Source organism: Pygoscelis adeliae, unplaced genomic scaffold (genome assembly GCF_000699105.1).
Source record: "Pygoscelis adeliae isolate BGI_AS28 unplaced genomic scaffold, ASM69910v1 Scaffold404, whole genome shotgun sequence".
Taxonomy (NCBI): domain Eukaryota; kingdom Metazoa; phylum Chordata; class Aves; order Sphenisciformes; family Spheniscidae; genus Pygoscelis; species Pygoscelis adeliae.
Genome location: NW_008824598.1, coordinates 28739 through 43161, shown reverse-complemented (window position 1 = coordinate 43161; position 14423 = coordinate 28739). Strand labels below are relative to the sequence as shown.

Here is a 14423-nt window from a genome sequence, read left to right as displayed (position 1 = left end):
CCTTTGCGGGGCTTGCCGGGGGCCTGCTGTCCGCTCCCCGCCTCAGCCCCAGTATCGGGTTTTGACCGGTTTATGGGACTCTTCGCTGAGGTTTTCGACCTGCTTGAAACCTCTGGCTCTGCGGAGGGTTTCCAGCCCTCCGGTTAATGAACGGTGTGTAGCAGGAACTCCTCAATATAAACGTGAAAGAGCTTGTCTGGCCTAGCTTTGGTCAGCTGTGTGCCCAGCAGCCTGCGTTCTGGAGGGCTGCCCTGCAGAGGGGAGCTGCTGGTTAGCATGACAGCCGTTTTTCTTTTAGGCAGCTTTATTGACTTTGACAAGGAACCGAGGTGCTGCCACCTATGCCCAGACACTCCATAATATCCCTGAGACCCAAGTCACCACTCTGGACAATGGTCTCCGTGTAGCTTCAGAGGAGTCCAATCAGCCAACATGTACGGTAAGGTTAAGATAGATTGAGGGCATACTTGAAGCAGTCAGCCTTGCCTTTGGAAAACCAGTCTGCAGCTGGTCTTCCAAAAGTGACAAACCCCTATTTGAACCGAATCTTTTGACAGAGACCGTGCTACTTCTTTTTGTTAACTGGTGGGATTAATGTAGCAGTAGAAGGCCTAGCCTGGCTTTGTATAAGTCTGTAGTCGAGCTTTTGCACTCGAGTTTTCTCAGCCTTACAGTTTGTGTGTAAGCATTAAGTGGCCAGTAGTAGTTATATCTCTGGCAAAACTAGCAAATGCTTTTGCAAAGCTGCTAGACAAAAAGTCAAAATGTGTACGGGAAACAGTTGCTGATGCTTGTTCTTATTTTGGTGCTACTAGTGCAGTGTCTGTGGAGGAGACTTCTTGTCCCTGCTGTTACATTTGTGGCATGAGGCTTGAGCATGCTGTTTGTTTTCTTTTCTAATATGTGTACTTGATGCTTTTGCTGTTAGGTGGGTGTGTGGATTGGGGTAGGGAGCCGCCATGAAAACGAGAAGAACAACGGGGCTGGTTACTTCCTGGAACATCTGGCCTTTAAGGTAAGGAGGTATGCTAGGTCTGGCACAGGACTGCGTGGAGAGCTGTTCTAAATATTTACTTATATATTGTGCTTCCGCTTCGGAGACTGTAGCTGATAAAAGAGAGTGCAAAGTGGGTCATCTGCGTCCCAGAGACTTTGCACGTAGTATAAAAATAAACTTCAAAAGGCACCTAGACTTTATGGTGTTCTTTGTTTGAATATACGGCAGCTTGCAAGCATGCATGAATTAAGGCAACTCTTATTTACTAGTTGGTATTTTCCTTCTTAAAGGAAAAAAGTTTTAAGTTACAAGTGAGACTGAGTCTCTGATGCTGTGGTTCCAATCCCTGACCGTTGCAGCCACTGTATAGTGCACATATAGGACTATGTTATGAAGCATGTTTCTTCAGGTTAGCAGGCAGAGCTCAAAGCAGCGTTTCCTGTAGCCATTTATTTTTCTTTAGTTTTCTTAGTGGACTGGCAAAGTTTAGAGGCTACAGCTCTTACTTTTCTAATAGTGTAAGTGTCTGCTGAACAGCCCTAAGGCAGAAGGCATCTAAGCCTGGAGCTTGCTGACTCGAGTCCAGCCTGTGCCATCATAGGCAACTGCAGCATCTGGCTTGTTCCTTAAGAGATGAGCTCTGTATTAGAAGTGGTTTTCTGCTCCTATTCTGGCGGCTTCTGAATATTGCTGCTTGGCTAGCTAGAAACCTGCTTACTTTTGGTTTAGACTTGTTCTTGGTTCACTTCCACTGATGTGATCTTCAGCTGCTGTTGTCTCTTAGTGTAGGTCTTCTCCTTCCCTGCTGGGTTTTTACTGGTCTTTCCAAATATGCTTCGACCATCCTTTAGCTGGAATAAATAAGCCAAGTTTTAAATCTCTTGTTTTCTGCACTTGCTCTTGGCTTTTATGAATTACGTGACAGGTTTTATTGTTTTAGGTCCTTATTGCTCTTTTCCTTGCTTTAGTTCTGCCCGAGAGGGAAATCTGTTCATTTCATAATTGTGTTTATCTGTTTTCTTTAGGGCACAAAGAAGCGTCCTTGCGCTGCCTTTGAGAAGGAGGTGGAGAGTATGGGTGCTCACCTGAATGGGTACACCTCACGGGAGCAGACTGCCTATTACATAAAAGCCTTGTCCAAGGACATGCCCAAAGGTAGGATGGCCAGCAGGCAAAGTCTGATTCGGAGGTTAAGGATGAAGCAAGTGCATGTGCTTGTGTTTCTCCCACCAGCATCCTTTCTAACAACAGACATGGGAATGAAGTTATGTCTGAGCAGTAAATTGGAGGTTCTAGTTGGTAGTTGAAGAGAGCACTGCCATGACATGGTGCTTCAAGGCTGCAAGTTCATGTGTTCCTAAAACTGGTTTTGCAAAACTCTTGTTATGTCAGGCTGCACTATATTGCCAGGGGGGAGAGGGGGGTTTCAGTAGTCTGTGTTTGTCTTACGGAGCTGAGAAACTGAGGTCAGCGACAGCTATTGTGTCAGGAGTGCTCAGTGTAGCTCTTGCGGGTGTTGCTTGTGTTCTGTACTACCATGTGCAGGCTCTTTGGCTCTGTTCTGTCCAGAGGTGATGATTTGAGTCAGAGCTATGGGCCCTGCTGTAGATGTGGGCTACACTGTAGATGTCGCAAGCTCTCTGTAAGGATTCAGTGTGTTTCTGCAACAGTACCCTGCTTCTGACATGCTTCACCCTCTGCAGTTGTTGCCTGCTTTCCGCTGGCAGTGATGCTTGGCAAGCTGATTTGGAGACTTCATGCTAAAACAGTGTTGTTTGTCCCTCTCTGATGTTGTGGGAATGTGTAGTACTCATCTCTATTATGTTGCATCCCCTCCCCAGTGTGGTTTGTTGCTCACTCCTCTTGCGGTGCCCCAGCTGCCTGTGTGTCTTTTCTCCTTTCAGCAGCACTGGGTAGCAGTCAGGCAGCGGGATTGCTAACATAGGAAATGTGTTGCAGTTGTAGAGCTTCTGGCTGATATTGTGCAGAACTGCGCACTGGAGGAGTCTCAGATCGAGAAGGAACGTGGTGTCATCCTTCAGGAGTTGAAAGAAATCGACAACGACTTGACCGATGTTACCTTTGATTACCTTCATGCCACTGCTTTCCAGGGGACTGCACTGGCCCGCACTGTTGAGGGGACCACAGAGAACATCAAGTGAGCAACAGGCTGGATGCGGTACACAGCCCGTAGGTTCAGTCCTTGGGGTGCACGACTGCTACGTCTCAGTAGTGGTGACTGCAGGAGGAAACAGTCTGTATACAGAGATGATCTGTGCCCGTGGGCTTCTCATTGTGTCTTGACTGTGTTTTCCCCGTTGGTGCTAGTGAAAGCATAATGCTGCACACATTCTTCTCTAGAATCCCCCTCACACAAGATGTAAGGTTGGTAGGGCCAGGTTAAACCTTCTCCCGTACTTGTCAATTTGACACTGTTAGAGAAATTAAGAGCTAGGGGTGCTCATTAAAGCAGCAGCCTTGAGCATACACACCTGTTAGGGCACTGGTAGCTCAGTGACCAGGCTCAGTACTCTCTAGTCTGTATTGAAGTCTATCCTTAACTCTCCATCTTGGCCACCGTTTTGCATTTTCTGTGTTCTGGAATTAGAGCACAGCGAAAGCACAGACAGCGCAGTCTTGCTTCTAAAAAGTATTGTTACCGTACAACTAAGAGAATCGACAACATCACTGCTGTCTCTGCACTGTGAACTTGCTTCTCCTAAGCTTCTCATCCCTCCAACTCAGAGATGCTGATATACTGGGTCTCTCTGTGTTCTTTCTAGGCATTTGACTCGAGCAGACCTAGCTTCATATGTTGATACTCACTTCAAGGCACCTCGTATGGTCCTGGCAGCTGCTGGAGGTAAGTTCTAGATCCTTGTGACTCTGGGAAGCCTGGCTGTTTTCAAGCTGGTGATCAAACCCCTGTCACACATCTCTAATGTAAAATCATATGATTTTGTTAAATGAAGTTGTTTGAGACTGCAAATCTCTCTCTTTCCCATTGCCAGGTATTTCCCACAAAGAGCTGGTAGATGTAGCTAGGCAACACTTCAGTGGAGTGCCTTTTACATACAAAGATGATGCTGTGCCTATCCTCCCACGCTGTCGCTTCACAGGGAGTGAGGTAAAGTTGTTCTGCTACCAAACAAAACAAGCAGCTGTTGCCAAACTGTTGAATGAATGTGAAACCAGTTATAGCTGCTTCTGAGAGAAAAAACCTGTTCGTATATCGCAGAGAAATTGTGATGCATCATCTTAGTAGTGCCTCTGTGTTCTGTTCTTGGGGCTTATTGCCACAATGTGTTGGGTTTTAGATAGGACCCAAATCTATTAGGAAAGTGAGGCTGTTACATCATCTGCTGGAAAACTCATGTCGGAGCAGCTGGTTCCTGCTCAGTAGTGCCTGAGACTATTTCATTTCACTGGGATAACATCAAGTCCTCCAGTTTGTCAACCTGGCATTGCAGCAGGCTGCAGACAAAGCCACAGTGCTCATGCATGTCTTCCCTGCTCCTTGATGATTTTCTAGATCCGTGCCAGAGATGATGCTCTGCCCGTTGCCCATATTGCTCTTGCTGTGGAGGGGCCAGGATGGGCTGATCCAGATAATGTTGTCCTCAATGTGGCTAATGCTATCATTGGACGCTATGACCGCACGTTTGGAGGTGGCAAGGTAAGAGGCTTGTGAGCGGGAGATCCTGGAGTCTTTTAATATGAAATACTACGGAGACCCTGGGTGAATGTGATTTATGGGAGGCTGTTGTGGTTAGCTTCCAACTGTGAAGTGGTCAGGAGTCTGGAAAGTAGGATAGAAGTGTAATCGAGGCTAATCCAGGACAGTTCTTAAGAGGTGATGCTGGGAGATGAACTGAGCCTTCTCTGCTAAGTTTGGAAGAGGTTTAGCTGATGAATTCTCAGCTACCCTCACAAACTAACCACTCAGTGGGGGCAGTGATGGAAGGAGGACAGAGCAGTCTATAGTCTCATGATGCAAGCTTGTCTTACAACTGCAAAGCAGATGGAACTTGTTTAAAAGCCCAATGTTACATCCATTCTCATCTGAAACCTGTCTGGCCTGCCTAACTGTGCTAACCCCTGCTACTGGGAGACCTTGCACTTCCCATTTTCTCCCACTCCTACAGTGGTATGCATACCAGCTTCTAATCTGCGGTTGGGAAAGGAAATGGTTTTGCTGGATGGACTCTTAGGCTATTGTCTGTGGCGTTTCCACCAGTGAATCTCATCTGTTGACCACATGAAGGGCCTAAATTAAGCTCTCCTTCAGCAAAGTGTTCCACTCTGTCTTGTCTGTGGTCTTTGTGAAAATAGCTCAGTTGGAAAGAATTTGAGCTGTGAGGAAGCTGTAAGACTGAAATGGCTGATGGTATATCTCCTTATTTACAGAATCAGTCCAGCAGGCTGGCTACGCTTGCTGTGGAGCATAATCTCTGCCACAGTTTCCAGACGTTCAACACCTCTTACTCTGATACCGGCCTCTTCGGTTTCCATTTTGTTTCTGATCCTCTGTCCATAGATGATATGCTGTATTGTGCTCAGGGGGAGTGGTAAGTACAACTTCGGCAAAAGTTCCTGTTTAAGATCTGACCCTCTTGTGGGAGACTGAGCTGGTGGGCAGTGTATTGGGTCTTCAGAGAGCTGTGTCTCTGTGTGAATTCTCGGTAACTCGCATTCTGGTTAAGAGATCCTGTAAGTGGTTTCTGTAAATGTCTTAGGATGTGGCTTTTGAGGATCTATTTTAATCCCTTAGGACTCTTCAGGTCTTTTGTTTGTGCTTTCAAGTATTAGCACTGAGGCTTTGTTGTTTTTTTTTTTAATATACAAGTGAGATCATTCTTTAGAGACAAGGCTTTCCCAGGTGCCCAAGAGACATATCTCTGTTGTCTTGTTAAATTTGAGCAAAGCAGGCAGAGCTCCTCCCTGTTGTGTTGTGGCTGTTAAATGCCCTGCTGCTGGAGTCATGACACTGTCTGGAGGCCTTCTGTCTGTCCGTCTTATTGTATACATGTATATCGCAGTAATGGTTCAAGGCTACATCTGAGATTTAGAGCCGAGCCGTGCTGTGTATGGAGCAGATGGAGTTAGCCCTTGCCCTAGAGACACTGCAGTTGGCAGGGGAGGAAGGGATTTAGCAGCTGGAGTCCAGACAGACTCTGTAGAACTGTCTTGTTCTTTCAGCATCAGTTTCCATAGCAGCTTGCCATGCGTGGGAATAGCTGCCATGCCTTCCTTCTCTTGTGATAGCGTACCGCAGACTGCTTGCTGCTGTGCTTGATGGGCAAGCTAGAGCTGGCACTAGGGCTGCTTAGACCTTTGTGGGTGTAACTCGGCGTGTAACCTGCTGGCTGATATCCCCTGCCTGTAAGCTTGAGCTCTTTCTCTCGCCTCCTGCTGTTCAGTGCTCCCCAGTTCTTAGCTGCTCTGCAGTGATCAAGAATGAATCTCAAGCCTGCAAGACAAGTGACGTTGATAATAGCTTATTTCTGCAGAGGCTTGGGAAAGGGAGGAAATCGCTTTCTGTCTGAGCAGACAAACATCTTTAAGAGTTTTGGTGGTCTTTCCATCTCCTCTCCAGGATGCGTCTGTGCACTAGTACCACAGAGTCAGAGGTGAAGAGAGCCAAGAACTATCTCCGAAATGCCATGGTGGCTCAACTGGATGGTATGTTCTGGTTTATGGATTGACCACTGCGCAGCTTTCAGAAGGTTACTGCTTATGTCTCTCCTGGGGAACAAGAGATCTGCTGGGCATTGCAGTACTGCTGGCAGGCACTGGGCAAAACTTCCTTTCCCCTGCTCTGCGTTCCTTCTGCCATGTTGTCAAAGCAGCTGACTCCAGCCTGCTGTGCTCCAGGCTAGCTCTGACTCTGTAAACTTCTAGTCATTCTGTTGCTGAGAGTGAATAACATGCTGCCTGGTGAAGTTAGAACTGAGACCCTCAAACTGCTCTGGCTTGGCTGTAACACTTTGGAGACCGGTGAAGCAATCTTTGTATTGCTTAACTCCTGCCGGAGCTGCTTTTAGAATGGTAACTGTGACTGGTACTTCATTAGAAGCTGGTTTAATGGCTGGAGTTGCTTCTATCTGCTTTGATGATTGGGCTGTGCAATTCTGGAAGGCTTTCTGCTGTGCTGACCATGTGATATCTTCAACATCTAGGTACTACACCAGTGTGTGAGAATATTGGAAGCCATCTCTTAAACTACGGACGCCGTATCCCTCTGGAGGAATGGGATGCCAGGATCGCTGTAGGTATCTGTTTGTTTTGGTTAGGGTACCTGAGCATGATTGGTGTCAGCATTTTCGGGCCTTAGTTTGCTGCAGTAACATGAGACTTGCTTATCCCTTAGTCAAGCCGCCTGGAGTCCAGGCACTCAGCTCACTGACACTGATACAAATATGTCAGAATCTCTGGCATAGACTCACTGTATCCTGTGTCCCTGTGGCTGGATTCAGTCCATCCCAGAAAGAGGGCATACACCTGTTTTAAGCAGCATGACTTGAAATTCCTTTAACAGTTTCCCTAGAGGTGGCCATCCACTGTAATCCGTTGGAAGGCTTCAGATTTTGGACTGCCATGTCTTCTGTACCCTCAGAAAAATGCACTGTGTAGAACATCAGCCTTTGCAGGCAAGAGCTGTACAGTTGGTGGAGATGGCCCCCAAGGGTCTGACCATATCTTTTTAATGGTCTTGATACGTAACGGCAACAGTAACTTCCAACTTTGAGAAATGCAGGTCTGCTAGAATGGTCATTAATTGCTTGTTTGATATTTATTAGGCCGTTGATGCAAGAATGGTGAGAGAGGTCTGCAGTAAATACATTTATGACAAATGCCCAGCAATTGCAGCGGTTGGTAAGTAGTATGCAGCAATTAGTACATGGTAGCTCAAAACACAGGAAAGGGGTCAAGAGCTGAGTGGAAGTGAGCTGCAGGCACCTTTCGTGTGTGTCTTCTGGCTTCCTAACCACTCTGGTTCTTTGCTGGTATCCTCCTACCTCTGCACGTTAGATCTGCCAAGGCACGTTTGCCAGGAGATCAAACCTGCAGGTGATGGAGATGCAGGGGCAGCGAGCTGCTGGCTGTCCTCCCATCTCTACTTGCTGTGGAGCCGTGACTAAGATTGGGAGTCCCGTAGCTGGGTGTGGGCCCAGTGGCGTCTGCCAGGTGTCCTTACCCTGGGGTCATGGTGGTTTATGTAAGGGAAGTGAAGGGACCTGATTCTCTTGTGCTGCTCTGGCATGTCTGTCTGGCCAAGGACAAATCCTCTCAGAAACCTGCCTGAGCAGCTCAGCTCCGCTCTGCTGCCTCCTTCCTGTATGTTGTGGATTCCCCTCCTCCATGCAGCTGTTTCCTCTGGCCTTCAAAGTGGAGCAGCCTGGAAAAGGGAGATGGTTTTTGAACAGGAAATTGGAATGAACTAGCCAAAATGTCCATGACTTGGTGGCTCCCTCTATTTCATACTTCTGTGTGGAGCTGTCCTGTGCATTGTGGAGCAGTGCAAGAAAACAACTTACTCTGAGGATACAAGTAATGGTTTCTCTGTCAGGAGATCATGTCTGCTGGTTTTCCTGATGCAGGTTTGAGCTGTAGCTGCCTGGTTTTGTGTGCAGCTGCTCTGGATTGTGAGCACAGTCTGCCACCATCTGCTTTAAGACCATGGGAAACTGCATGGGAATTTTAACTACATCTCCAGTGACTAACTCTTGTTCTGTTCACTCAGGTCCCATTGAACAGCTCTTGGATTACAACCGTATCCGCAGTGCCATGTACTGGATCCGTTTCTAGGACGTGTCCCTGCAGGTTGGAAATAGTGAAGCTGTGGACTGTGACAGGTTCCCTCTGGCTCTGAATGTCTTGTGCGCCAGGGGCAAGATGAATCCCATCAAAATGGCTGCCTTCTCGATGTTAAATGTATAAAAATAAATATATCCTATATGGAGTTGGTTCTGCTGAGAGTTACCTGTGTCTTGCTGGGTCATGTATGTAGACATAGTTAATCTTGCCAAATTTGTGAGATACTGGACCAATCAGTCTTGATTTGTCAGGGCTCGTGCTAGAATCTTGTCTGTGTGTCTGTCTGCAGCCCAGCCTCCTCTGTCCTGAGCTGGCAGTGTCCTGGTTCAGAGGTCTTGTCTTTAGGCTGGTTGAAGGAAGTCTTTCCACTGGTATGAGGCTGCCAGGGTATCTCTAGCTATTTCCCCTGTGCCCTTCTGTGCAGGCGGCAGCATGGTCAAACTTGGGCTGTAGCATTGCTGCTTGTGCAGACCTAAGAAAAAAGGGCCCTCGCCTGAGGGGACCTTTGTGCTCTCCTGCTCATCAGGGAGATCAAAACGTATCTGTGGAAAATTGGTCGTCTTCCTGTCCCTGGGGTATGGTGTAGTGTTTCTGGCCTGGCTGTTTGTGACCCTCTTGTTGGAGTGACTGCCTCTGCGGTACAGGTAGTTTGTGCAACCCCTCTCTCCATAATCAGTTATAGACAAAACTGGTCGGCTGAGTTCCCACCATCTGTTGAAACTGGTGAAGGTGATCAGCCCAACCTTGCCTGATGCTGCCTCAGTACAATTGAAATGGTTGTCTCTAGCAGAGTCGGGATGGTATGAGGAGCTGGAGCTGTTGCTAGACAAACATCCTGCCAGAGCCTATATGGGGATGTGTTACCTCTCATCTTAAGCTTCATGGTTATCTCAACCAGCTCACTGATGAGCAGAGATTGTTGTGGAGTATGTTGGTGTTGGTCTACACATTCCTTTTGCAGATGAGCCTCCATCTATCTAGTCAGTCTCAGCTATGCAGTAGCTGAGAAGCTGCTGACTGAAGTATAGGGTGACCTAGCCTATACCTGGAAGATAATCTCTAGGTCTGAATAGTTGAAAGAGCTACCCAGCCCTTTCTGCTTTTTCTGGTGTTAATCTGGTTGTTGGTCCCTTGTCTTGCCTCTGGGAAGCTGGAACATGGAACAGAAAGGATGAAACTGAGCAAGGGGGATGGAGAAAAGCTTCCCACCAGGTGGCACTAGCCTGTCACAGCTACCCTTGGAAGCTGCGAGGTACTCCTGTTTAATTTTTGTCTTTGGGATAAATCTCCCTGGGATTCTCATTTAATTTCCAGGTGCTGCCCTGACAAGTGGGATTTAAAAATAGTGTAAAAGTTTCTAGGAGTTAGTCATTACGCTTGAGACTAATCCAGTGTACTAAATCATTTGTGCTGAATCTGGATTCTTGATGAGAGAGTCTGTGTCTGAACTCATTGTGTATACTAGGCAAGTTGGAAACTGTTAAATGTTCTTGATGCAATTTGGGTTTAACTATCGTCGCAAGCTCTGGCTCGTTACAAGTGCACTGAGGGCTGAAAAACTAAACAAGCTTACTTACGCCTCAAGCCTTGTGGAACCAATAAATGATTCCGTCTTGGTTTTGTGACTGCAATCAGACTGTAATCCTCTTTTGTCTTCCATTGCTATATATTTCCCTCCCCAGGTGAGCTTCAAGGGTGTTTTGCAGTTGGTGAGAAATACAAGGAAACGGAGATGTACATCCTTGCTTTAGCATTTCCTACAGGTTTTCTTCTCTGGAGGTATCTGCTTGGGAATGGTTGTTTTCCTTGAGTAATTCCCCAGGCCCTCCTGCACTACTTTGTACTAGGAACAGATTCAAACCCCTCTGCAACTGCTGCTTTCCAAATTGCTCTGTTTCTCTGCAAAAGCAGCAGGCTGGCTGCGCTGAGCAGCTTGCTCCCAGCACTTCAGTGAAGACTAACACCCACTCCCTCCTGACCAAGAGGCTGGAGCTCTGCAAGGGTGGCTGGCTTACACAGCGTTAGAGGGCATTTTGTAGATGCTTTTATGTAGAAATCTGAGTATCTGGGCTGACCTGGACTAGGAACAGTGCCCTGGTGAGTGGCACTGGATGCAGAGCGCTGTTGGGTGCCTGCTAGCAGCTAGGAGTCGAGGCTGAGCTGTGCCCAAGATGTTTGGCATCTTCTGGCTGCAGTTCCAATGGCACTCTGCCTTGTAGTGCCTGTCGTGTTTGGGTGCTGTGGCAGTCCGTGCTTCCAGAAACACGGGCGTCTCACCAGCTCTAAGGATTGAGAGGTTTGCGATATCATTTTTCCATGGTAAACAACAAGCAGCCAGACTGGGGATCTAAAAGGTGGGGAGGGGAAACCCATTCAGGAGTCGAGAGCGTTACTGCTTGGCAAAGGCACCCATACTCTGAGCCTTAGTGAGGGGCTTGGGAAGCGTAACCTGGAATTAGTGCAGAGTCGTCAGGCATTTGGCAGCTAAATCCCTCGGTGCTGGAGGAACTGAAGCTCTAACCTTGTTGGCAGGTCTCTTGCTGTTTGAGCCGGGGTGTGTTTCTGTTCCTCCATTGGAGCAGCCTTAGTCCAAGGGAATCCAAACTGGGAAATGTCTGGCACGATGGAAGTGTCCTACCTCAGTGCTTTTCCTGAACCTTGAAAAAGTGAGATCTTTCTCTGGACTTCTCCGCTCTCCTTCCTGTGGTTTCTGCTGCCCAGTGAAGGACAGTGGCAGTGTCAGAGGAGGGAGTTGGAACCATCCCTAGAACAGGGCAATTTCACTGAAACTGGAGATGGCCTGGGTGACCTAATAAATCTGTTTCCTGGCTCCCTGGACAATGCGAGATTGTTCAGTTGGGCTCTTTGATCAGTCTAGTTTTCAATGGCTTAAGTGTTTTATTTTGCTACTTCACTTGGAAGGTTACTTGGGATCCCATTAGACTGTGCTGATAAATTTAGTCTGGTGTATGAATTGGCCTTTGCTCCCCCCCCTTCTGCACGGTGCTAACTCTCTTATCCTCTCCCGGTAAAGTTCCCTCTTTGAAGCTCGCGCCCTCCGCCTACCTCTAGGCAATTGCTTTCCCTCCCTGACACCTTGGCACTCTGTCTCTTGGCTGGAAGAGAGGATGCTGTGCATCGTTGTGTGCACCCTATGCAAGTGTCTGTAATGCCACCTGCACAGCGCTTCAGTGACGTTTTTCCACCATACAGAGCTATTCCAGGTACGTAAAATCTAGCAGTGAAAATGGGGAAGGCTTGCTAGCGACCTGTGCTGAGTGCTCCAGGTTTCCCTGGTCTCCAGCAGGAAAAGCTGTCGGTACCCCCAGCGTGGGGCTGCGGGGCCGGGGCAGATGCACAGGGTGGATCTGCTTGTGGAGCAGGCAGCCCCTTTGATATGTGAGCTGCTTGTTTGGGATTCGGGCGCTTGCCAAGAGAGGGGCCACAGCAGCCAACTGCCAGTAGTTGCCTCACCTGAACTAATTACCCCCCCGGAAAGTACAGTTGATACTAATCATAGGTGCTGAGCCAAGTCTGTCCTCAGGGAAGCGGGGAGCTGCAGAGAGGCTTTCACAGAAATGAGAGGCTTGGAGCCGTGCCGCTCTTCGGTGCCAGAGAGCTTTTGGGAGGAGAACCTGCAGCCCTCCGGGCCTGCTTCTCTACCCGCTCTCTTGCTGAGGCTGGTGAAAAATGGCAGTGGGAGCAATAGGTGAGCGGGGTTTAGAAGACAGGGCAGGAGAAGTGCAGCTCTGCTGGTGTCTTGTGTTGCTGGAGCCTTGCACTGCTTGGACCCCTCGGTGCAGGGATTGACCGAGGCTTCGGCATGGCCATGACCAGCCAGCCCCTGTATAGTGTGGTTTACTCGGAGGAGGGCTGGGTTCTCCCTGTGATGAAGCGTCACCCAGCAGGGATGCAGGATTGCTAGGGTGAGGGTGGTACCCAATGCTTGGCAGACTCACGGGCTTGCCTTGCCCAGGCCTCCTGTGCTTCACCTTGCCCTTCTGTACCGTGGGGACTTTATACACCAGGAGAGAGGAATGGTGAGCAGCGGTATCCAGGTGCATATCCAGAACTCTCATTTCCTATTTGGAAAAGGAAACGGCTCATCTAAAGGTTTAGGGTATTCACTGCATGGAAAAGCAACAGACAAAGGGCTTTGCTACCCTTTGTGCTGCCACCCCTGTGGCCAGCTACAGCCATCCTGGGCTGCTATGAGGCACGAGGCTGAGCGGGGCACCGCAGCAGGGCTTGTCGTCTTTGTCTCAGCTCTTTCTTGAATGGCGTGTCTGGAACGGGGCGAGTCTGAGCCCTGAACACCCTCACTAAAAGCTGCTTTACCCCACACGCCATCCAAAGAGGATCAGTGGTTCTCACTTTCTCATGCAACTCTTCTTTCCAGCTCTTTCCCCTTACGCATTTTCCTTCCTCAGGGCTCTGAGATTTTTAAGTGGGGCTGCCAGGCTCAGGTTCGGCTTTGCTGCCCATTGAGCCCATTGCTGGGGATGCCCAGAAAAGCTACTAGAAGCATGGTGCCTGGAGGAGGATCTGCCCAGGTTCCTCACCTGCCCAGCTATGGAAAATGGGGCTGCTGACCCAGCACTAGGCTGCCGGGGGTGGCAGCCTGGGGAGGTCCCAGCTCTGGTCTGTGAGACCAGGAGTGATTTTCTTGCACAAAGAGGTGTGGATAGGAGTAGTACCTGTGCTGGATCACCCGCCAAGTCCTCTGGAGACACTGCTCCTGCTCGGTGTCCCACCATCCATCACTGAGCCTCTGCTGCGCTCTGGGATTATTTAAGGCTCTGTACGCTGCCTTGGTGTGAGAACTGCATAGCACGGACAGCATGAGGGCAGCGAAGGAAGCTGGATCGAATGCCATATGACCTGATTTGAGCGAGGCTAATTATGTGATTAAGATATTGAAACAGAAGCCTGAATATCTGAGTACTCCTCCTAGTTTCACCAGGAGCCTGCAGTGGGACACTGAACACTTGGCTTTTCTGGGCGCTGCGTTGCCCTGCTGTCAATGTGGGTACTGACACTCGGTGCAGTACGCAGATAAAGCCGCTCTGTGTGCACTGCCCTCAGCACACGGCGACTCAGATGTGCAAAGTGTTTTGTAAAATAGTCCCAGTACTCTGCACGATTTTCTACTTTGTGTGTAATTTGGACAAAGCTGTAAAAGGAACATGCTGCTTGTCTCTTGTTATGTTTAGGGAAGAGTGAGCTGACTCTTTGGCAGGGGGAGGAGGGATTTTTTTCTTCCTTATTTGAATGTTTAATCCAGGGAATTAAAGTTGTGGTGCTTTGAGATTTAGGATTTGGTGTATATTCAGCTTCAGAAAACCATATTCTGAGCTTCTCCAGGTACGGTTTAGAATTGTACAGAATCACATATACCAAAACCATGACCTCTCCCTTGAGACTGCATCGCTCTTGAGTAGTGCTCATAGCAATTGAGAAACAGACTTGGTGCTACCGATGAAACCTGGAGGATGTGATTTCCAGGCAGGGATCTGCGAAGCGATGATTGCCCATGGACACGGCGAGTGGGGCTGGGGCCTCGTAGGAGGCTTGGTGAGCAGTGGCTCTAGGAACGGGAGCAGCAGGC

General features: G+C 48.6%; 1 protein-coding gene across 1 annotated transcript in view; it reads left to right on the top strand.

Annotated features, from left to right (window-relative positions):
• The window catches only part of SLC26A6 (solute carrier family 26 (anion exchanger), member 6), a 15656-nt gene extending 6681 nt beyond the window's left edge, over nt 1-8975 (top strand). The window contains 12 exon segments of the mRNA XM_009322326.1: nt 299-439; nt 929-1015; nt 2023-2152; nt 2957-3155; nt 3781-3860; nt 4009-4124; nt 4530-4673; nt 5405-5565; nt 6594-6679; nt 7177-7265; nt 7798-7873; nt 8742-8975. Of these exon segments, the coding sequence (XP_009320601.1) occupies nt 299-439; nt 929-1015; nt 2023-2152; nt 2957-3155; nt 3781-3860; nt 4009-4124; nt 4530-4673; nt 5405-5565; nt 6594-6679; nt 7177-7265; nt 7798-7873; nt 8742-8806 (1374 nt within the window). The 3' untranslated portion in view covers nt 8807-8975.
• Nucleotides 8976-14423: the final 5448 nt, after the last annotated feature.